At 53.9% G+C, this 16,412-nt stretch overlaps 1 protein-coding gene across 3 annotated transcripts; it reads right to left on the bottom strand.

Annotated features, from left to right (window-relative positions):
• Positions 1-2,120: 2,120 nt before the first annotated feature.
• HRH2 (histamine receptor H2) lies at positions 2,121-15,696 on the bottom strand. 3 transcript variants are annotated; one of them, XR_012058141.1, is made up of 5 exons: positions 15,551-15,696; positions 11,179-11,279; positions 8,849-10,376; positions 5,654-5,813; positions 2,121-3,894 (listed from the first exon to the last, which is right to left on the bottom strand). XR_012058141.1 is itself a non-coding variant. In XM_072935328.1 (4 exons), exons 3-4 carry the CDS (start codon positions 9,982-9,984, stop codon positions 5,800-5,802), a joined length of 1,155 nt encoding a protein of 384 aa, XP_072791429.1. In that variant the 5' UTR covers positions 9,985-10,376; positions 11,179-11,279; positions 15,551-15,696; the 3' UTR covers positions 5,655-5,799. The 3 variants fall into 3 exon arrangements, 1 of the variants encoding a protein (XP_072791429.1); XR_012058142.1 differs by lacking the exon at positions 11,179-11,279; XM_072935328.1 differs by lacking the exon at positions 2,121-3,894 and having other exon boundaries at positions 5,655-5,818.
• Positions 15,697-16,412: the final 716 nt, after the last annotated feature.

The following is a 16,412-nucleotide window of genomic DNA, read 5'->3' as shown; positions in this document are numbered from 1 at the left end:
CGGCCTGTGGCAGCCACCAGGTCTCAGCTGCGCTCCTGGGGACAGGACGCCTGGATGCCCTGCGGCTGCTTCTCCCTCCCCTGTGCTTCTCTCCTTCCCTGCATCTCCTCTTTGCAGGTTTTTGGAGCCTTCCCAGAGCTGTGGCAAGGACGGGAAAGGGGGTTTGGTGGAAGAAGCCCAGCCAGGCACTGTGGGTCCCTGGGGTGGCTGGGGGAGCAAGGTGAGTTTTGGGTGCCACGTCCAGGGCAGTGGAGCTCCTGTGTCCCCTGCAGGGACAGGGGGATGGGGATGTCCCCATGCACTTGGCAGCCAGCCCTGCCTGTGCTCCCTGCGCTAGCAGGGGATATTTCCTATCTGAGAGAGCAGATGTTGGTTAGGAGCTTCCTAAGCAGTTTCTCTTCCCTCACAGAATTGCTGCTCGGCGAGAGAATTAAATTCTCTTTTGTTGTCAGTTTAGAGGAAAACAAAACCAAATGTCACCTGGAGAAATTCCTGCTGCTGCACCCCAGGGGATGGAAGGGTTGCCTCAGGACCAGGATTAGCCCATCACTGGGACAGCCGATGGTCCCTGTGGGGATTAGACAGGTGATCGATGCTGGGACTGGTTTGTGTGGTGACAGCAGCGACCCGGAGCAGCAGCTCCACCCTGCCTGTGCTTGCACTGAGCCAACCCCACCCCAGCCCATTCCCGGGGTCTCTGGGATGGTCCCTGAGCAGTGAGGAGGGGCTGGGGGCAGTGCTGCTGCAGCCACAGATGTTCTGCACTTTGGATTTCTCCCCCTTCCAGCCTCGTTAGTATTGAAATTAAAAGCAAGTGTTTGTGAATTGGTAGCTGTTCTCCAAGACCCTAATTAGCAAATCTCTTCATCCCCTGGGGCTGCAATCTAATAATCAAAAAAAGAAAACAAAAAAAACCCCAAAAAAACGAACCAAAAAACCCCATCACCCAAACAAGCCCCAAACCTTGTTTGATGGATCGGGAGTGCTACTGGAACAGTAGGAAACTGCTCTTCCTGCTTAGTATGGTAATTAAACACTTCAATTGCAATTATTTTTGCAATTAGATAAGTCTCTAATTGTTATCATAGGTGGCAGGGGTTTGGGTGTGTGTTTGCCAGTTCTTCTCTGAGCTGGAGCGGAGCGTGGATGCTCCAGGCAGCTCAGGCCGCTCCTGCCGGCTTTGTTTGTTTGGGGAGCACGGCTTTGTTTGGGGAACACGGCTTTATTTGGGGAACACAGCTTTGTTTGGGGAGCATGGGTTTGTGTGGGGAACACGGCTTTGTTTGGGGAACATGGGTTTTGTTTGGGGAACATGGGTTTTGTTTGGGGAGCACAGCTTTGTTTGGGGAACATGGGTTTTGTTTGGGGAGCACAGCTTTGTTTGTTTGGGGAGCACGGCTTTGTTTGGGGAACATGGCTTTGTTTGGGGAGCACGGCTTTGTTTGGGGAACATGGCTTTGTTTGGGGAGCACGGCTTTGTTTGGGGAGCACGGCTTTGTTTGGGGAACAGGGCTTTGTTTGGGGAACATGGGTTTCTTTGGGGAACATGGGTTTGTTTGGGGAACACGGCTTTGTTTGGGGAGCACCAGCTCCCTGTGAGCTCCCCTGCAGGGACTCGGCTCCTGCTGCTCTGTCAAGCTGCTGAGGAAGCAATTTCTCAACCTGCTCAGCCCAGGAGTTTCACAGCTCCGTATCCCAAGGCCACAGGAGGGAGGACCACGAGGGGACCTTGCCAGCCAGGGCATTGTGGGAGTCCAGAGCATCCCTCTGGCTGCCCTGGCAGGTCTGGGACCCTGGCAGGGGTCAGGAACCCCCCTGGACAGAGCCCCCAGAGACACTGGCTGTGATCTCTGTCCATGGAAAAGAGTTTTCAATCTTACAGGGTGAATTATCAGCTCTGAGTGTTTGATATGAGTAATAATTAAGTGTGGCACGGGTGCAAAAGTAAAATTTTAGGATTCTAGATTAGGGGTCCAAAGGGGACAAGATGGAGGAAATTGGGTGTGCCTTGTCCTTTTTCTCCTTCTTCATGCCCTCCATGTTTCACTGTGGTGTTGGCATTTTTCTGTTGGTTCAGGCTGGGGACACACTGTCCAACGTAGGTGACAGATATTGGCACGTTATTGTAAATCCAGCACAGGTAGTTTGTGGTATTTAATGTTTGTAACATCCCACTGAGGGCAGAGCCCCACACGCTGCCCTGCAGGACAGAGCTGTGGCAGGGCAGCAGAACATGTTAGAGATAAACAGAATAAACAACCTTGAAACCAGCACAGACCAATTATGGCTTCTTTGGCAGTGGGGCTGACAGACAGAGACTTTCTACAATCTCGGTGTCATCAATAGCACAGATTCCGACAGGGCACCACCTTGCTGGGGATGTTTCCTTGCTCGCTGATGTTTTGGTGGGATTTGGCTGGGGTTGGGGCTGCAGCACCCCCCTCCCTCAGCTGTTCTCACTCTTTGGGAGCCAACTGCTCTCTGTAACCACTGGTCAGTGGTGGAAGGGTGAAACCCACGGAGGTGCCGCTGGCAGACGCTGGCACCCAGTGCTGTGTGGCTCAGGGGTGTCGAGGAAGATGGGGGAGTGATTGGGGTGCGCTGTGCCGGGTCAGAGAGCCCAGCCCTGCCCTGGGTGGTGACAGTGGGTGGCACCCACGGTGTGGCCGGAGCTCGGGGCCGGTCCGTGCCCGCAGCAAGCGGGGGGAGCTCCGAGCCAGTGGTGCCCCCTCTGCTCCGCGCCTGGGGGATGGCACGGTGTCCCCTGCTCCATCAGCTCTGGGACCAGGGAGGGATCGTCTGGTTGGTCCCACCGGGTGAGATGTGCTCTGGGGGGTGCCAGCCTTGGCCAGGGTAGCCGTGCCTGTGTTTTGGGTGGTTGTGCTGTGTGTCCAGGTTCTGTCCTAGCAGAGGGATGGGGATGGGACAGCAGGATGGAGCAGGGCAGGGAAGCTCTTCCCAGGACAAAGCACACCCATAGAAATCAAGCATCTCATTTTCCTTCTGTCTTAAATAGATTTTTTTATACCATTGATGATTTCTGCACAGGCTTGGGGCAGAAACATCCTCTTTTGGGAGCCTTAGTGTTGAGCAGCTGGGGAGGGCAGAGCCTGGGGCCAACCCTGGCTGCTCAGTGTCTCCCCATGTGTCTCCCCTGGCTGCTCAGTGTCTCCCCATGTGTCTCCCCTGGCTGCTCAGTGTCTCCCCATGTGTCTCCCCTGGCTGCTCAGTGTCTCCCCATGTGTCTCCCCTGGCTGCTCAGTGTCTCCCCATGGCCCAGCGGCTTCAGGGCTTCTCTTTGCCTTGCAGTAGGGCTGGGACAGGGGGGTGGTGTAAGGACAGCCCCAGGCATGGGAAGCAGCCTTGCCCCATTGTCGATGCTGAGGGACTGGGATGTCCTGTGCATGGACATCCAGCACTCGTGGCTGCCAACATCCACCACACTGAGCCCTCCTGCCACATCACCCCCATCTACCAGGGCCTTGTCCCCTCTGGGGGGTGGGTACATCCCTAGGACACCAGGGAAGGTGGTGCCTGTGTTGCCTTTCTCCATCCTAGGCTGGTCTGCCTGGCACCAAGACATCAACAGCAGCCCCTTTCCCCCTCCACCCTGTGCCCTTGCAGCCTGACCCACTGCCAGGGGTCTGGAGAGGGCACTCCCATCCAGCCCTGCCCTGCCGAGGGCATGCACTGCTTCCTGACGCAGCTGCTCAGGCATCTCTTCTGCTGCTGTGGGGAAACACTTGATGCTGAAAGTGTCACTGCCCAGACAGGATTGGGAGATGTTCTTCTGCAGCTCCTCTGAGGGCTCTTCTAACACACCATCCTCTTGGGAAGAAACCTGGGTGGGCAGAGGCCTCTCCAGCAGTGTTTGGAGGTGCCAGAGCAGGGATCCTGCAGGGGAACACAGAGGGTGATCAATGACTTTAGAAGATGCAGATGGGCCCATTTCCCCCCTCTCCTGCTCCCCAGTGTCAGAGGTGCTGCATTCAGCACCTGCCCTGCCTGGGAGGGACCGTGCTGTGATGCTGTGAGGATGCTCTCGACATCCCCCACTAAATGCTAAGTGCTGGCATTTGGGCAGAGCTGAGCAGGCTTGCATCACCCCAAGATCTATCAGCCAAAGCCCCTCTGAGCAGTATCACTTTGCTTTGTGGCTTTCTCTGCCTGTTCTTCCTGTCCCTCGGGCCAGCCAGCAGCAGCAGGGCTGAGTTGTCAGAGCCACAGCCTGACCAAAACTGATGTCCTGGAGCTGGCAGTGCTCTGCTCCCAGGTGCTGCTTCTCCCATGGCTCCTCTCCCTGCTGTGGGTCAGGGAATTTTTTTGTCAGGAACTCTCTGGTTGGGTGGTCCTATATGAGGACATGTCCCCACGTAAATTTCCTGTCCCCACCCCTATGGTGCAGAGAGGAAATCTGTGGTCACACCAGGACCTCAGATCTCGTGCAAACCTCTCCCCCAGACCTCTGCTTCATTCTGCTGATTAGATCAGCAGCCTCTCAGGGGATGGCTGGCATTTTGCCTTTACTTCACAGAAACTACATGTGTCTTAGAACATATGCATGAATCAGAAGACCTGGAATTGGTGTCCCCTCTGCCCCTGCTGCTGGGCAGTGACAGCAGCAGAGATGACTCTGCCCTGTGTCTGCACTGCTGGGGGTGAGCACTGAGACTGCCCTGGGGACCTTCACTTTGTGCTTTCTGGTTTCCAGACTGGAGGGTTCACTCTGCTCCTCCTGCAGGGCAGCAGTGATGCTCCCCGCAAAGAACAGCACCTGCAGCTCCCATCCTCTGCTTCTTCTGCTGATGGGCAATGGCATTTCCAGGGTGATTCACAGGCACTGCCTCTGAGGAGTGCAGGTTGATGTTGCACCCCAGGGCAGGGGCTCCCTGTACCCCAGCTCTCTCCCAGCTGTGTGTGTGGACAGACAGCACCAACTCCTGTTCTTGCTGTGACCTTGGCTGGGGTTAGAAGTGCTCAGGGTGCAGCAGGGACAAAGTGTGCCCAGCTTGCAGCACGTGGGTGACTGCATTTCGCCCCAAGGAACAGTCAATATGGAGAGCCCAGGTTATCAGCATGCAGCATTGGAGGGGAGAGCTTGTGGAGGTCAGGGTGACCTTGCCTGACTCTTCCTGAGAAGGGCTGCACAACGTGGCTCTCTGGAGCTGAGAGGCATCCCCATGCATGGCAGTTGTGGCCTCCAGCCCAGCACCACTTGGAGAGAGCAGCAATTCCTGGTGCAGCATCGGCTCTTCACCTTGGGAGCCCTGCCAGCATCTCCGCCAAAGCTGCTGGCAATTTATGTGGATGTAGGCTTGCATGAAAATGAAGTGTGCTGGAAATTCATGGTCTGAATGCAGCTGCCTCTGCAGTGCATGAGGAGCAGGCAGGATGCAGCATGTTCCACAGACTCTCAGGCTGATTCTATAACCCCAAAACTCCAGGGCAGCCGCAGAGTAGGGGCCCAGCTCTGTGCACCTCCCCCAGGCTCTGGACTTGGAGAGCAACCAGTGATGGATAAAGGAGCGAGGCTGCATCTCTGATGGTATCGCCCTTTGCTCCAGGTACCATCAGGAAAAATGCAGTGGATGCCACGACAGGGAGAGCTGCCTCTCCCCTCATCTTCACCCAGTGACTCTGCCCTTGTACTCACCCTGCAGCTCTCGCCTCTGCTGTGGAGTTTTGTGCTGAGGAAAGCTGAGTGTTGTCCTTTCAACCTCACAGACAGGATTTTGGAAGAGGGCAGCCAGGAGGTGAAGGCTGGGAGATGTGGGTCCTAGGCAATGGGCTGGCTGAGACTCACAGAAAAGCTCCTGTGCTGGAAAGGTTAAATAGCACATAAAGACAGGGAAAAAGAGCAGTCCAGTCTGTCAATGCCAGCCTGGCTGAGCCTGGCTTTGCTCTGTGAAGCACCAGGTAGTGTCTGCCTGAGGCTGGCAGCTGGGGCAGGCATGTTGTGATGAGGACAGGGACCCTTTCCAGTGGGAACTGACTTCTCCTCTGCCCATATATTGTGGCCATGGTGCTGTCCCATGCTGCTGTAAGCACAGATGGCATGCAAGAATGTGATCCACAGCCACTCATTCAGCTCCAGCATTTTCTTCCCCAGTACATCCCTGTTAGGGCTGAATGCTCCCCCTCACGGCATTTTAATCTCTGTAAACATCAGGGTCTGGTCTCAGAGCCTACAGCCAAGCACCAGGTCTCTTCAGAGCCCCGTCCCACTGCACTGAAACAGGTTCCTGAGGTCCTTTGGTTTTCCTTACTGGTTTTGTGTGGTTTGCCTTCCTCTCTAATGCCTGGTGTGGAACTAGGAGCAGCTGTCTTCCCCCTGCATCTCTGCCTGGTCCTCACTCATGGAAATGCCCTCCAGCCCCCAGCTGCTGTGGAGGTCCCGTGGCTTTTGATTCCCTGCCCTGTTCCTGACTGAGACTCTGAGTGACTCTTGAGACTGGCAGCAGTTCTCCAGTATTTCCACTCTTGTTTGTTAGTCTTTTCCCTGTGCCTCGTAACTGAAAAGAACATTGTTATTAAGGGCAACAGTTCAAAATTCTGTTTTCCCTTGAATGATCCCACAGAGGTTCTCTGAGCAGCGCTCTTCTGAGCTCTGGGTGCTCCTGTCTGGGGGGTTATGAGTTTTTGGAATGATTTATGTTGCTCTTTTCCTGTTAACATGTTCAGGGCACACGACTCTGAAGACTCTGCAGAGAGGAAGAGGCCAGAGGAAGGCTGTGGTGAAACTGGCTGCCAGGTTTTTGGTGAACAGGTGAATCCTGTGCTCACCTGTCTTGTGTTGCATTAGTTGATCCTTGTCATCTGTCAACAGCAGATCTTTGTGTATCTGACTATGGAAAAAAAGGGCTGGAAGGGGCCATATAAGATCATTGGTGCACCACTGCTGTGAGGTGAGAAGGCTACAAAGAGAAGGGGAGAAAATAGAAACAGGTGCTCGAGCAACTCTTATCTGATTGTGAGCAGAAACCACAGTGGTGATACTGTGTAGGATGGGGTGGAGCTCACTGGATTTAGAAAGGTCAGGAAACTTCCCCTTGCTTGAGTGTTCCCTCTGGTGAACTAGGGCAAGAATCTTTTCTACCCGGAGAAGCTAGGAGGGTAAAAGCCAGGAAATCAGTGACCCTGCCCTCTGCCTGAGGAACAGAAACCCATTTTTCTTCCCCTTTTATCTCCCTCCAAGTCATTATTGTCCCTCTGTGGTAAGGCAGCATTTTGAGAAGACACTGACATTTACATTCTCCTCTCTCTCGGCTGTGCAGGGAAATCCCGACAGCCCTTTTCTCACTGCCAGCTCTCCTGGTGCAGCTGCAGAGCCTCAGTGCAAGAGCTCCTGGTTTGCCCAGGGGCTGCACTTCTGTGTGAGCAAACAGGATAGCTCTCTTTGTCTCTGTATATTTGCAGAAACACCCCCACCACCTTAGACATGTTTTCCATATGTTTTTACATACAACCTACAATTTGCCAAACGCTGTAACTTTGGGCTCCTCATTAATTCCTTGGAAAAAGGCAGCCCCAAGACCTGCATTCTTGTGTTTGTTCAGGTTAATCCATCCCTCTGTGTCTCTTTTTCTGCAGCCTTCCCTTGGGTACAGTCATGTTGGTGCCCAGGGGAGGCACAATGCTGGATCAGCCTTTTGGGTGGCTCTGAACTTTGGTTCACCTCCCTGAGTTCTCCTTTTGGTGGCTTAAGACTCTTTCTGGGGCAGGATCAAGGACACGTGCTGCGAGAGCGCAGAGCGAGCGCGGCTCCTTTGCTGGCACGCTGGGAACAGGGAATCAAAGGACTCCTTATCTATGGATGGAAAGTTTCTGGGCTGCTTATCAGGCACTGCTTAGAGGTTAGATTATCTCAGGAGCAGCAGATTGACAGCCTGCCCCCCCATTCTCCTTGTGCTTGGCTGAGTGAACACCTTGGAGTGAGGCAGTGAGAGGGTGGCACAGCCCTGTGGGGATGTGGGTGCCCAGGGAGGGTGTTGGGGAGACAGCCTGGCACAGAACTTGCCCACTTTGCTCCCATCCTGCTCCCTCACCACACCCTTTGCTGGGGCTGAGCCTCGTAACATGCTTGGGACGATGCTGAGAGAATCTTTTGCTCTAACTTTACATGGGCATTTGTATTTCTAAAAACATCTGCCAACCTAATTTGGGCTACTCCTGCCCCTTTCCAGAGAAGGGAATGGAACTTGCTGTTGGCTGAATTCACTGCTGATGCAACTGAAAATCTGAAATCTGAAATGCTGAGGGTGTGTGGCTCGGATGGGAAGGGAAGTGGCCGAGCTGCTCTGCAGGGAACTGGGAACCCAGACCTTGGCTCCTGCAGGGACTCTCAGCCTGGCTGCAGGTGCTCTGACTGTGCCTCAGGATTAATTCTCATCTTCCCTTCTGTCTCCTTTCCTGGCCCTTGAAGCTCTGCTCTGTGCCCAGAATTTGCTGTTTGTTCCTCACTGGGACACAGCTGATTTTGGGGAGCAGCCCCAGCTAAAAGCTTCGCCCCATTCTGTACAGCAAATTCTGGTGGCAGCTGTCCCCATTGCCCAGCAAAGCCAGGGGACATTTTGTGCTCCCTGTGAACGGTGGCAATTCCAGGGGAGTCCCGGCCGTGTGGGAAGCTGGAGTACCTGGAGTTGTGCTGCCAGCATGGAGGGGATGCAAGCTGGGTTCTTATGAGTGATGAGGAATTTCTGAGTGGCTGAATTTAGGAGTTGCCTGGGCAAGGATCTCCTGCTCAGGCATCAGTTTGTTGTTTAGAAGTCCATGGACAACTGGGGTCCCCATGTCTGCCTTCCTCTCTAGGGACAGACCATCAAAGTCCTGAGTGTGGGAAAGCTCTTACCTCTTGAGGGCTCCATCAGTGAGCAGTGTCCCCTTCTCGTTCCTCACCTCCAGTTTCAAGGGTTTACCCTCCTGCCTGCCCTGGCCCTGCCTGTCCCTGGGCTGGGCCTTCTGGAGGGGAGGCAGGTGGGAGTTCCTGGGGCGTCTCGTCCTCCAGCAGCGCAGCAAGTGCTGGTATGCCACTCGGAAATCCCTGTTGAGTGTCCCGTAGAGGATGGGGTTCAGGGCTGAGTTGGCATAGCCCAGCCAGAGGACAATGGACATGGGTGTGCCTTTGACCCTGCTGTCCCCCCACACCCCCCGGTACGTGAACATGGTGAAATAGGGGAACCAGCACACGACGAACGCTCCCAGCACCACTGCCAGCGTCACGGTGGCTTTGTGCTCTTTCACCATGGGTGGCACGGGCGCGTTGCCCCACGTGTGGTTTATCCTCTTGGCTTGCTCCCTCGCTATCTTGAGTATCCGGTAGTAGGTGATGCACATGATGCCCAGAGGGATGTAGAAGGTGAGCAAGCCGTCCACTAACCCGTACACAAGGTTCACAGCCAGCGTGCACTCCTTGCTGCAGCTGGGGCCTGTGTTTTGCACTGCTGTCCCGTTGGTGTTCCAGCCCAGGTGGATGGGTAGGAAGGAGACCATCAGTGAAACGGTCCAAATTACAGCCAAACCCACGGCCACCCGCAAGGGAGTGACCACCTGGCGGTAGCGGAGCGGGGTGGTGACAGCGAAGTAGCGGTCCAGGCTGATCATGAGGAGGTTGAGGATGGAGGCCGTGCACAGCATGACGTCCAGGCTGGTGTAGATGTTGCACAAAATGCTGCCAAAGGGCCACTCCTTGGTGAGCTCATATAAAGCAGAGAAGGGCAGCACCAGAAGGCCCAGCAGCAGGTCTGTGATGGCCAAGGAGACAATGATGCAGTTTGTCAAGCTCCGGAGACGGCGGTCCAGGGTGACGGCCAGGCAGACGATGATGTTACCACAGAGAATGATCACAATGAGGGTGAAGAGGCAGAATCCGACCAGCACCTGCAGGGGGAACACCTGAGAGCTTGTGTGGTTGCTTTTTTGAGAGCTTGTGTGGTTGTAACATGGATCCATGGTGTCACTGCAAGGATGGAGCAGTCCTGCTCTCATCAGCTCCAAAGCTTCTTGGAGTGAGCCTGGAGCAGGCAGGCCTAGAGCCCTTCCCAAAATGACCCTTGTTCTACAGTGACCTTGGAGAACATTGCAGAGTCACTTTACAGGTTCAGCCTTGAGTGCTGGGAATGACATGGTCTAGGAAAGATGTGACACTGCCACTCATTTGTGCCTGTTGGCCCCCTCTGGGAGCTCAGTGCTGGAGGTGATGCCCTGTGGCAGCTGCTGGTGGATCTCAGCTGCTTCTTTTCCTTTCATGCCTTCTCTTTTCCTCTGAGTGACCATTGGGTCAGGTCCTGTGGGCTTTCATGCCCTCTGCATGTTTGGTTGGTGACAGTGGTAAGCAGTGCTCCAGCACGGACAGAGCTTTGACACCTCCCAAGGACAACCTGCAAAAGAAAGTGTCTGGTGAGGCCTGGCACAGATTGCCCAGAGAATTTGTGGCTGCCCTATCCCTGGAAATGTTCAAGACTAAGCTGAATAAGACTCTGAACAACCTGGTCTAGTAGAAGGTGTCCCTGCCCTTGGCAGAGGGGTGGAATGAAATCTGTAAGATCCCTTCCAAGCCATTCTGTGATTCTATAAAAGCATCAAGTCAGAGCTGCAGTGGCAAAGACCCTCTGAGCTTCCCCTCAAACCCCTCCAGAAGCAGGGTGTGTGTACCTCCCTGCCTGCTCCAGCCCACTTAAACCCAACCTGGAAAGTGCTTTGGCACACGTGTCCCTGCCTGCGGGGCTCTCCCAGCCCTAGGGGTGCCCATGTAATGGAGAGATGTTGAGAGAAGGGCAGGGATTTTAAAATTGTCATGTTCCTATAGGCTTACAATAAAAGTGAGAACAAGGAGGACATGAGGAAACAATTTTCCTGAGATAGCAGTTCTTATGCAATTCAGCAAAATTAGTCACGACTACGTAATTTCTGAATCTTAGCTGTGGCTGCCAATCTCATTAAACTTTGCCTTTGTGCCTGTGCTTTGCAGCAGCCCAACGCCTAGGGTTGGTCCCTGCCATCACAAATCACAGCAGCTCATGCAGCCTGTTTGAGAAATCCCCCCTCTGCTCTGGGTCCTGGGAGGGAAGAAGAATATCCCTTGCAGACTGACTTTTTGCAGCTGGTTTATGTCTGGATACAAATAAGAAAATGCCACATTTTGCAAGGGAAGAAACAACAGAGCAAACCACTCTAACTTACGGTGAGCTGCTGGTTATGGTGATCTCCAAGACCCTGCCACTACTAGATTCAAAGGGACCTTGGCTCCTGGATTGGAAGCAATATCCATGTTGGGAGGATGCCTAAAAGGGAATTGAGACAGTGCAGGATTAAGAAAGAGGGCTGGGAATGGGCTGAGGAGCTGGACTGACTCGCTGACACTCATGGATCTCTTGTGTCCAAGCTGTGGTCTGCCACCAGATGATTTGAGGAGTCTCCCCATCCTCCTCATTGTGCTGCAGTGGGAGAGCTGTGCTGGTGCCCACGGTGGGGCAGGACCCAGCTCTGCAGGCTCCCTGCACCCCATGGAGCAGCAGTGAAGCCTCCCCGGGTGGTGCCCAGGATTGTGCAGGAAGGCAGAGCTGATTCTCTGCAGAGCACAACAGGCTGCAGAGATGGAGCAATCAGAAGAAAACTCCAGGAAAGGAAAAGATCCAGCCTTGTCAGAGGACAAAGGTGAGATTTTAAACTCCCCCTGCAACAACAAGATAACATTGTGGTGCAGGTTGAAATATTCTTCAGATGATTTATGTATTTGATTGAAGTCTAAAGGCATGGAGGCCACAGGAGGGAGTATACCAGGGAGACTGTGTGAGAAAACAACCACTGATTGCCAGGAGCCATACAGGGGAGAGACCGGGACTGGACCACTGAGATTAGAGGCGATTCCCACAGCCCTGCTGCTTCTAAAGGCATGGAAAGCAAACAACAAGCCACGAACCAGCCCATGGGAAACCTTTTGCTGAGCAGAGCAAACTCATTGGCAGACAGGAAGCCCTCTGAGTTTGGGTGCTGGGACTGAGGCTGTTGGGAGAGGGATGCAATGCTTTCAGCAGCTTGTGGAGCGGTTCCTCACCTCCAGCTGCAGCACAGGCTCTTGCCATGGAAAGCTCTTTGTTCACTCACAAAAGGAGTGTGGAACAAGCTGAGCGCTGCCTGCCCACTGACGGCAGCGAGGAGAACAGGTTGTTCCCACAGAAGGGAATTTCCAAGTGAAAGGGATGTGTTTTCATTGCTCCCAACATGTGGAAATGGCAGATTAAATTATAGGGGGAGTAGCACACTTAGAAAATGCTGTGGGTGGATGGCAGCCTCCTACATGGCTGCTTCACCACACACCAACACCCTGCTCCTGCCTCTGGCTCTCGCAGCTCACGTGGGCTCTGCTGGGCCTCGCCTGGGGCTCTGCTGGTGGCACCCAGCTCTGGGCACACCGGCTCATTTGGCTTCTGCCACGGTGCCAGGGCAGCTCCTGCTGCAGCTTTGCCCTGCAGAAGGAGTTGTCCTTCTTATTGCTTTTTCAGATTAGGTCAGGGCAAGGAATGGCCCCTTGCAAGGGGACAGAGGTGTCCCCATCCCTGGAGAGGAGCTCAGGTAGTGCTGGGAACTCTGTGGCTCAATGTGGGCTGCAGGGCTCAGCTGCCTGCAAACCCTTGGGATGTTTCTCCATGGAATGGGGCAGGACCTGCCTGCTGGCAGCTCGGATGTGTGATGCTGCAGCCCTAACTGTGCTGGAGGAGTGGGAGACTTTCCTGTATCCTTCAGCCAAATTATCTCATGGAAACACTCCCCCAGGAGAGCACAGCCTCTGGACATGGCTTTGCAGGAAAAGCAGACTGGGGGGCTGCTATAGCTGGGGGGCTGCCAGCTCGCTGCCATCAGGACACAGACCCTGGGATGATGCATCCAGCTCAGAGCTCTCTCCTGGAGCATTGGCTCTCTGTGACTCCACATGTGCTCCTGGCTTTGTGCCCAGGTCACTCGCAGCCACTTTCAATACCTTTGTCCTCTGCTCCTATTGTGTTTTGGCAGAGTGAGTTGATTTCCTCCTCGATGTTTCCCATGGCAGTCTTTCCAGCAACAGCCGGAATAAATGATACCTTTCCAGCCCTGTCTCACCAGGCAGCTTTTACATTTACCTGATTATCCTCATTATCACAGCCTGGACCTGTTTGTGGTTCAAAATCACCCTCCTGACATTGAAGGAACCAGAGCAGGGTGTTGCTTCTGGGTCATTTTTCTCATGCCTTTTTGGTGGCACTGGTGTTCTGATTGACTCTATCTCTGCTGTTAAGGCTTGTCAGGCTGCACTTGTTGTTGCACTCATCCTGGGGTTCCCTAAAAGTCAGATATTTTTCCTATGGTTTTCAGCTGCTTAGAGTAGCAATTTTTGCTTTTAGACCCTAAGCATGTGAGCTTGTGCCAGCCCAGTGTGTTTCGATTAATTTTCAGATCCTCTAGTACTTAGTCCCTTGTCCAGTGCGGAACGTCTCCCAAGTTTCTCACCAGTACATTTCTCTTAAATAAACCCTAATTTTCTGAGCCAAAATTACTAATGAAAACCATTAAATAAAATTTACCTCTAGGCTGATCTTTAAGGAACTCTGTTAATAGCCTTCTCTGGTGCATTAATGATCCTTCTGCTGTAATATCCTATCGTCTCTCCATTTATCCTCTTTACAATTCTCACAGTAATTTCTGCTTTCTTTTGCCTGAACAGGTATTTTATGCTCTGCTGCGGTCCATGTTGTGTTCCCCTTTAAAATGGCATTTATCTCCTCTGGGGAGGGGGCTGTGATTTATTAATGAGAAATTTCTGTTGCATTTTACCTTTTTATTCCCCCTCTCCACCTCTCAGCATCCTTTCCTCCGACATAATTAATTCCAGCACTTGGTGCACTTTTGCAGTAAGATTAATGGGACGCAGCTCTGGCTCTGGCAGGGAATGCATTGGCTGCTCTCCCTTCCTGTGCTTCTACTTCTGGCATAACAGGTTTGTTTTGAACCTGTTAAAAGCTTGGGTGCATCGGAGCCATGAGCAGACACTTGAGCGGAGAGGAGCACTCAGGAAGTGCCTGAATGTGGCAGCCTCTCTTTGAGAAGTATTTCCCACTTCTGGAAAGGACAGAGGTGGTTGGGGGCTCAGGAGAAGCACCACATGAAGCCTTTGAGCTCTGTCCTAGGGCTGTGCCCTTTCAGACCTGAAATGTTCCTCTGCCTCCCATGACAGCTTCTTTCTGAGAGAAGAGCAGGCAGAAAAAGTGCTTTGCACTTGGGAGCAAAGTGCATTCCCTGGCCATGCAGAGCTCGCAGCAGGACATCATGGCTTTTTCTAAAATTGTATTCAACTCCTTCCTGGAATTAAACATCTGGGCATGCTGGGAGAGGTATTTCCCATCAAGAGATGGGAAGGAGTTTGGGGGTTTATTCTGATCTGAGACAGGATGCCTGAGGTTTGATGGTGGGCATTGCAAAACTCCCAAGCTGGGAATGGGCTTCTTGATCCCCTGCCAGGCCCATAAGCCTGATTCACAATGGGACAACTTTGTCACAGGTAGGACTTGAAGGCAATGTGGGAGAGGACAAATGCGAGGGGACACTGGTGTCCTGCCTGGCTGCATCCCCAGATGCTTCTGTCCCTGTTCTTTGGGCTTCTCCAGAGCTTGGTGCTCTCTCAGCCCTATCCCAGCGTGATTTCTGATACAAAGCATCAATTATTGCCTCTGGCACGAGCAGAGGGGCTGGGGGAGGCAGGACAAAGCTCCCATCACTGCCACCAGCAGTGCTTCCCCAGGAGGAAAGGGGCTCTGTGGGTAAGAAGCTGTTCAGGACCCCTGAAATCAGGAAATGTGAAGAGGAATGTGGAAATGCACAGAGCAGTCAGCATTTTGAAAGTTTGCTCATCAGACAGCGTCCGGGAAAGGTGAAACTGAAAACAGGGCAGCAGGGCTCATAGGTGTGCTTGGAGCTGCCTGAGTTTGTGGGATTCAGCCTCTTGCTGAAGCCAATTCTGGACAGGGACAGCGAGCACTGGGTGCCCCTGGGGACTGCCCACCCCTCCTGTGCTACAGCCCAACCTGGGGGTGTCCTGCCCCACAGATCTGAGCATGCCCTGGGATGGGGCAGCAGCAGACCCTGCCAGCTGCCAGGGTGTGCAGGGCTGGATGGAAGGGCTGGAGTGCTCAGGGAAAAGGCTCGGGCAGGTCAGTGCAAGAAGTCAGCAGCAGCCCCCGCGGGGAGGCTGCTCGGGCAGGGAGGCTGCACAAGATGTCACAGAGAGCCACAGATGTGCCGGGCTCTGCCTCTGCCCTGGGCACACTGCACCACGTCCTTCCCCGATGCTGTCGGATCCAGCTGTCCCCACCAGCAACAGACAAAAAAGTCCCCAAACTGCCCTCCACTCAGCCACCACAGGATGCTGATGGCACCAGCATCTGACGAGTGACACTTGCTCTGACCCAGCTGGCCCCTGGCAGGATCCCACTCAGCAGGGACCCACCAACCCTTCTCAATCTCACTTAAAAAGTATTTTAGCAGCGAAACAACTCAGCAAGAAGTAAGATAAAAACATTACCTGGGAAAGGTGCTGCTTTCTCACAGCCCCTGAGCTTGTGGAAGACTTCAGTGGCTGCACCGACTCCAACTTTGCCCCGGTGCGAGCGGCTCACTGTGCAGCAGGAGCTGCGAGCGGCGGCTGCCTCGCTCCCTCTCCTCCCCTCCCCTCTCCTCCCTGCTCCCTCCTCTCGAACCAGCCTCCCTCCTGCTCTCGTATCAACGGGGACTGCAACATGAGTCAGTCAGACCTCAAGTGGGTGGGATCAGAGCTGTGAACTCAGGCACCGAGGTTATCATCCGGCAAATTTGAAATGCTGAAAGTGAGCCCAGCGTGCCGGGCTCCGCCGAGCCGAGCCTGGCACAGACAGGGGGGTGGGATGCCCGCTCCTCCTGCTGCTGCTTTCCTGAGTGATACCATCACCTTCCTCACTCACCTGAAGTTTCAGTGCCCTTGCTGCTGCTTTGCCATGTGCTAAGGCTCCTTCCCTCCCTCCCGGCTCCCGGGAGCCCTGATGTTGTCACTCATTCCCAATTTTTGGCATTGCAATTCATGTGAATCCCCTGAGAGCAAGCACAGCTGAGCCTGGAGTGGCATAATAGATGTGACTCAGGGAGGATGGTGACTCTTGAGTTGAACTGGGGACAGATAAGGTTGAAGGTGAGGTGGCTGTGAAATGGGTGGAGGGAGCTGGAACCCAGCCAGCTCTGGGGTGCAGATGTGCTCCTTGTGCAAGGGAATTTGGCAGGAAAAGCCTCCACTGTTGCATCTTTCCCTCAAGCTGCACTCACCTCTCCTGAAAGTTGCCTGCTTTGCGTGCAATAGCAGGGAGGAACCACACGAAATGACAAACAGGCAGTGACAGCCTTTCATGTCTCTCAGA

Source organism: Taeniopygia guttata, chromosome 13, assembly GCF_048771995.1.
Source record: "Taeniopygia guttata chromosome 13, bTaeGut7.mat, whole genome shotgun sequence".
Classification (NCBI taxonomy): domain Eukaryota; kingdom Metazoa; phylum Chordata; class Aves; order Passeriformes; family Estrildidae; genus Taeniopygia; species Taeniopygia guttata.
This window is presented reverse-complemented; position numbering and strand designations above follow the sequence as displayed.

What these genes read in the sequence shown, in the direction of transcription:
- HRH2 (XM_072935328.1), bottom strand. Translation starts at nt 9,984, where the DNA reads ATGAGAGCAGGACTGCTCCATCCTTGCAGTGACACCATGGATCCATGT.